This window comes from Lolium perenne, chromosome 1 (genome assembly GCF_019359855.2).
Source record: "Lolium perenne isolate Kyuss_39 chromosome 1, Kyuss_2.0, whole genome shotgun sequence".
In the NCBI taxonomy this organism is placed as follows: domain Eukaryota; kingdom Viridiplantae; phylum Streptophyta; class Magnoliopsida; order Poales; family Poaceae; genus Lolium; species Lolium perenne.
This window is the reverse complement of record NC_067244.2, coordinates 199,828,312-199,834,779: the sequence shown is the minus strand read 5'-3', so window position 1 is coordinate 199,834,779 and position 6,468 is coordinate 199,828,312. Positions and strand designations below refer to the sequence as shown.

Below are 6,468 nucleotides of genomic sequence, written 5' to 3'. Positions count from 1 at the left end.
GGCATGGTATTGGTAGTCGTAGCTCGGGCCCGTCTGGTGTGTGTGTGGGAGCTGTGGTGGAACCACGGGTTGTGCCTGTGCGTTGGTGACGGGCGGCCCGTCGGCGTTCTTTTTGGCCTTGAGCTTGAGGCGGGTGAGCACGGTGCCAGGGAACGGCGGCGAGAGGATCTCGTACTCGTGCATGACGTAGCCGGAAGGGCGGCCGAGGTGTATGAAGGTGAGGTTGTAGCGCTTGTACCTGATGTCCACCTCGCCGCCGCCGCCGGGAGCTAGCAGGGTGATGGTCTCCTCGGTCCCCTTCTGCCCCTGCCACACGCCGGCCTTCGGCACGGTGCGGCTCTTGCGGCCGCCGTTCTTGGACGCATCCGTGGCCGGGCAGAAGAAGAAGGCGTGGACCGCGTGGTTTTCGTCGGCGGCGCGGCGGAGGATGTCCCACGGTGGGTCCTTGCCGGGGTCGAAGTCCTTGATGATGGCGTGGTCGTGAGGGTTGGGGATGCCGAGCGCGCGCGGGAGGAGGTAGTGGGCGACGATGTCGGCGTCCGTGGGGTCGAACTTGAACGCCGGCGGCGTGTCCAGGCCGAAACCAAACTTGCTGGCTTCCATCGACGGAAAGTAGCTTGAGGCTTCTTCTTGTTCTTCCTTGATCGGGACGGGAGAAGAGGTGAAAGTTTATAGATGGGAGGACGGGGCGCGTGCCGGCCGGTTCAAGTCGGATTCTGGCTCCCATTTGAGCTTGCTTCCGAGTCGGAGAAGTGCTCTCACTCTCAGCTCGCGTTCGAGATGGGGAACCGGAAATTATTTTTTTTCCTTTTCTCTAGCTAGCGTGGCGACCTGCGCATGAGCAGGCTCTGCCTGGCCGCGTGCCTGCCGGTTTCCATGGTCGGCACGATCAATTCGTGGACGAGTTCCCCCCTCTTCTTCTCCCATGCATGCATGGGATCCGAACTCTGCGTTGGTTATCTTTGGCTTCCTCCCTCTCTCTCTCCCCTTTGGCTCTCGTCCATCCAAAGGATCGGAAAACAACAACACACAGCCCTTACCATACCGGGGACGTACAGATTTTGTCTGATCTAAGATAGAAGCAGATCGAGAGAAAGAAAACCAAGTACGAGCATCATCATCCACGACTCCAAGTGATCAATAGATCATCATCCAAGATGAACGATGCCGACGTCGGGAAGCAGATCCAGCAGATGGTCCGGTTCATCCAGCAGGAGGCCGAGGAGAAAGCCAGCGAGATCTCGGTTGCCGCAGAGGAGGTACGTACCCATCTGTTTTCGTATCACCCTAATCGATCCTCTGCATTTGTTCAACTTGAAAACATGAATCAACGAACACAGAATTGAATGAATCCGTGCCTGCTTGCAGGAGTTCAACATAGAGAAGCTGCAGCTGGTGGAGTCGGAGAAGAGGAAGATCAGGCAGGACTACGAGCGCAAGCAGAAGCAGGTGGACGTCCGCAGGAAGATGTGAGCGCACATACAGTTACACATGAAAATGCGTAATTTCGTCAACATCTATCATTCTATCTGCCGCTGATGAATTGATCCCCAGTCTTTCGGATGCATATATAGTGAGTACTCGATGGAGCTGAACGCGGCGCGCATCAAGGTGCTGCAGGCGCAGGAGGACATCGTGAGCGAGATGAGGGAGAACACGTGCAAGACGCTCCTTCGCGTCACCAAGGACACCAACGTCTACAGGAAGATCCTCAAGGGCCTCATCGTGCAGGTTCGTTCAGTATATTCGATCGCATATCATCTTGCTGCTTCAGAACATTCAGAGTAACAACTGACGGTGTCTGTCCATGGATGGATGGATGGAGCAGAGCCTGCTCCGGCTGAAGGAGCCGTCGGTGGTGCTGCGGTGCAGGGAGGCAGACCGCGTCCACGTGGAGCCGGTGCTGGAGGCGGCCAAGAAGGAGTACGCCGAGAAGAACAAGGTGAACCTCCCCAAGATCATCATCGATGGCAGGGTCTACCTCCCGCCGCAGAGGATCAACGACGCCGGGCATGGACCCTCCTGGTTTGTACTTTTTTCTAACGGCTTGCTGCATCGATCTCGCCTACCTCCATTGCCCATCGATTGCGATTTAGTAACCTTGACTAATCGAACCACTCATTTTGGACATGGCCGAACGTGCGTAGCTGGGGAGGCGTCGTGCTCGCGTCGCAGGACGGCAAGATCGTCTGCGACAACACGCTGGACGCCAGGGTGGACGTCTCCTTCAGGCAAAAGCTTCCTGAGGTACGCCATCGCTGCTTCTGCTTCATCCTTCCCTGCTCCTCTTCGCGCTGGCCTTCATGGCTATCTGTGTCAGGTACACTCACCTCAAATGTCCCTCTCTTGCAGATCAGGAAGAAGCTATACGGTCACTAGGTGTCGCAATAACTTTCCTTTGGACTACAATCGATTACAGTAGTACTTTTTAATAAATCTGGAGCTCTTCATGACGCTTCTTCTTGTATTCCAAGTTTCTTTATGTGTACCAATACCATTGTTTACGATACCTGCAGCGACATGTATGTTGTCGCATTTGTAACTGACTAAATTACTTGCGGACGCTGTGTTACACAGTGTAGCATACCCCTGTCAGATCTATGTCGATCTGCATGTGTGTATCTACTGTATTGTACTTTGCTAATGTAGTAGCAATAAAACCGCGCGCGTACCAGCAAAGATCATGCAATTCCGTTCAGAAAAGAGAACCTAATTTCACAGTCTAGTAAATTTATGTTGTTCTGTGGTGTTTCTTAGTGCGTTGACTCATTCGGCATTCGTGGTTGCTGATTTATAGCCTCTTTTTTTTTGCTTTGTTTTGGTTGTGTGCATCTAATTACGCAAAGTCCGGGCGTAAAACATTTGTAGTTGTATTATGATATGCTCCAAAGTGATACCTCTAAGAAGGACTTGCCCACAAAACACCGCAATGGTACGTTTTAGAAATACATCGAATTACAATTTTGTATGGAGTTGGACCTCATCACGTCGACTCCTCTAAGGAGGCGAGCGGCACTCGCACCCCATGACAAGCTCACATTCACCTAAAGGACATGCACATGCAATATGTGTTGGGAAAACTATCAAGAAACTGGTTAACCCTTAATTGGAGATTAACACACTCTTAATCTTGGTTGCAAAATACGCAACAAAATTAATGTAAATTTTAGCATCACTTTGTACTAACTCGTGGATCATTGCTCGCGTTGGAAGGAAACATATGCTTCAAACATATATGGAGGAAGTTAGACAGCTCGTGGCTCTCTCCTGACCATAGAGATGTCTTGGCTAGGGAGAGAACCTTCTCACATGACCATAGAGGTGTCTTAGGTAGGGAGAGATGTTCCGCAGCTGTAGCAGTAGAAAATAAACGCAAAGAGACACCAATCCTTTTTTTACGTGGAAAACCTCTCAGCATGAGAGGAAAAACCATGGGACGAAGCCACCCAAATCTTCTTCCACTATAATTAAATAGGGATACACCAAGTTCTTCTCTAGAGAGCACTAGAAGATCTTAGGCACCAAGATACACGCAGACCTTGGATGCCAACAACAAGATTTGGGACACAAGAGCTAGGGATTAGGGCAATCTCACAAAAGATGGTGGAACAACAGCTTGAAGGAGACAGGGATGCAGATCTGGTCTTAACAACCTTGTGGGCAAGGCCGACGCTTGATGTTGCTTCTTCTTTCAACTTTCTCTCTTGGTTTTCTTCTCCAATGGAGGCTATCTTAGATTTTCTTCACTTCAACTAGTGGTGCTTGGATGGGAGGCTTAACATCCCCCTTCCCTCATGTGCAATGTCTAAAATCACCCTTGGTCATAACCCTAATGGGTAGTGGTCTCTTGCACCTATTTGAGACGCCTGAAATGCTTCAATAGGTCATCTCCTCACAACCCACATGAGGAGGATACCCAACAATATGCAATATACCATCATGGTCATGCGTGAAAAGAACCCTCTATGCACATGGTTTCCACGCCAAGAATCAGGTCCATGCACACATGTTCAAGACGGTGAGCCTACCACTATATGTCACAGAGTTGATGGGTGGGGACTCTATTGTAGGGTTTTGTTGGTCAGGTGTCATCCCTAGAGCGATGGAGCATAAAGGCTTGGCATTGCCGCATGGGTGTGTGGCATGACATTGTACATATGAATTTAAAAGGAGAGTATTTGTAGCTAAGTCGACATAGAATTAGTTATTTGCCGGTGGATGACAGTAGTCATCACATAAAGGTCTAATCGTCCTTTTAAACTTGCATGAATCTGATGGGGTTCGTAGAATAGAAAACAAAAAAATTCCTACCGCAAGACGAATAAATCCAAGATCTAATCTATGGAACACCCAAGATCTAATCTACAAGATCGGAGTAACGAGATTGATGTGAGACTAACCCTCGAAGATTTCCAAAGCCTACGAGATTAGATCTCGTTGTTGGTGTAGACGATCGTCCCCAGTGCTGCAATCCGGCAGCACTTCCGTACTCGGTCGCGCGTACGGTGTCGATGAAGCCCTTCCTCTCCCCGTTCCAGCGGGCAGCGGAGGTGTGGTAGATCTCCTCCGAATTCTAGCAGCACGACGGCGTGGTGGTGGTGGTGGAGGAGGAAAAACTGCAGGGCTTCGCCTAAGCCAGAGCAGCATATGGAGGAGGAGAGTGACGACCCACAAGTATAGGGGGTGTATCGTAGTACTTTCGATAAATAAGAGTGTAGAACCCAACGAGGAGCAGAAGGTGTTGACAAGCAGTTTCGATGAAGGATTCACTGTAAATGCTCACAGACAAGTTTTCAGGAGGTTTTGATATAGCAGATAAATAAAATACAAGTAAGTAAAATGCGAGAGTAATAATTGCAGCGAGTGGCCCAATCCTTTTTAGCACAAAGGACAAGCCGGTTTGTTTACTTATGATGACCAAACGTTCTTGAGAACACACGGGAATTTAGTCTAGTGCTTTCGCTTCATATAGTTGATTAATCTTCATTGTTTTGATAAGTGTTGTGTGGGTGAACCTATGCTAATGCACCGCCCTTCGTAGGACTAATACATACTTGTGATTAAACCCCTTGCAAGTATCCGCAAATACAAGAAAGTAATTAAGATAAATCTAACCACAGCCTTAAACTCTGGGATCCTGCTATCCCTCATGCATCGATATACCAACGAGGGTTTAGGTTGCTGTCACTTCGGCAACCCCACAATTAGCAAACGAATACAAGATGCATTCCCCTAGTCCCATAAAGGTGAAGTATCATGTAGTCGACGTTCACATGACACCACTAGAAGAATAACACCACAACTTAAATATCAAACCATTAAATATTACTCAACATAGTTCACTACTAACATTTAGACTTCACCCATGTCCTCAAGAACTAAACGAACTACTCACAAGACATCATATGGAACATGATCAGAGGTGATATGATGATGGATAACAATCTGAACATAAACCTTGATTCAACGGTTTCACTCAATAGCATCAATAACAAGGAGTAATCGACACCGGGAAAATTTCCCCTATGAAATACTCAAGATTCAACCCTAGACGTTACAGCGGAGACGAGGTGCAGCGGTGGAGATGACGGTGTAGGTGGTGGAGATGATGATGATGATGATCCCAATGAAGTCCAGCTCGATGACGGTGATGATGGCGACGATTTCCCCCCTCCGGGAGGGAATTTCCCCGGCAGATTTCTTCCTGCCGGAGAGCTCTTTTCTCTCTGGTGTTTTCCGCCTCGAGGAGGCGGCGGTGTCTATCCTCGATGTCTCCCTGGACCTTAGGGTTTCTGGGAGATGAAGTACGCGAAAGGGCGATGGCCAAGGGGGTCGTGGGCCCCCTCCCCACGTGGCGGCGCGCCAGCCTTGGTGGTCGCGCCGGCCTATGGGGAGGGCCCATGGCGGCCCTCCTCGGCCTCCCCTTCTGGCTAGCTCTGTCATTTGGAAAAATAGGAGCTTCGGTATATTTTCCGTCAATTGTTGATCTTCAGAAATATTGTATCCTGACGGTGCTTTTTCCAGCAGAATCCTGACTCCGGTGAGTAATTCTCCAATAATCATGAAACATGCAAAACAGGTGAAATAACATAAGTATCATCTCTAAATATGAAATATATCAATGAATAACAGTAAATTATGATATAAAATAGTGATGCGAAATGGACGTATCAACTCCCCCCAAGCTTAGACCTCGCTTGTCCCCCAGCGAAACTGAACTCAGTAAACAAGACCACATGTTTATGGAGTGAAGAGTCGATAAATAAAATACGGACAAGAAGCATCACATTTATTAATTCACACAAGACATTCTAGTAAACAACTTCCTCATATAACTCAACTTGAAACAAGTAAAGGGAAATCACAAATAAAGGTGCATAGGAAATCATAATTGGTGATGGCAAACTTCGTTCTTGGTCAAAGAACAATTAACAGATTGTACTTATCTTTCGAGCAGAGTCTTTATAT

General features: G+C 48.4%; 1 protein-coding gene across 1 annotated transcript; it reads left to right on the top strand.

Moving 5' to 3' along the window:
• Positions 1 to 982: 982 nt before the first annotated feature.
• LOC127318914 (V-type proton ATPase subunit E) lies at positions 983 to 2,679 on the top strand. Its single transcript, XM_051349280.2, has 6 exons — positions 983 to 1,259; positions 1,369 to 1,469; positions 1,575 to 1,731; positions 1,829 to 2,025; positions 2,148 to 2,247; positions 2,353 to 2,679. The coding sequence occupies exons 1-6, from the start codon at positions 1,158 to 1,160 to the stop codon at positions 2,377 to 2,379; spliced, it is 684 nt and encodes a 227-aa protein (XP_051205240.1). The 5' UTR covers positions 983 to 1,157; the 3' UTR covers positions 2,380 to 2,679.
• Positions 2,680 to 6,468: the final 3,789 nt, after the last annotated feature.

Coding starts and splice junctions, on each gene's coding strand:
- LOC127318914 (XM_051349280.2), top strand. CDS start 1,158: ATGAACGATGCCGACGTCGGGAAGCAGATCCAGCAGATGGTCCGGTTC. Junction 1,260..1,368: donor TCTCGGTTGCCGCAGAGGAG/GTACGTACCCAT, acceptor GCCTGCTTGCAG/GAGTTCAACATAGAGAAGCT. Junction 1,732..1,828: donor TCAAGGGCCTCATCGTGCAG/GTTCGTTCAGTA, acceptor TGGATGGAGCAG/AGCCTGCTCCGGCTGAAGGA.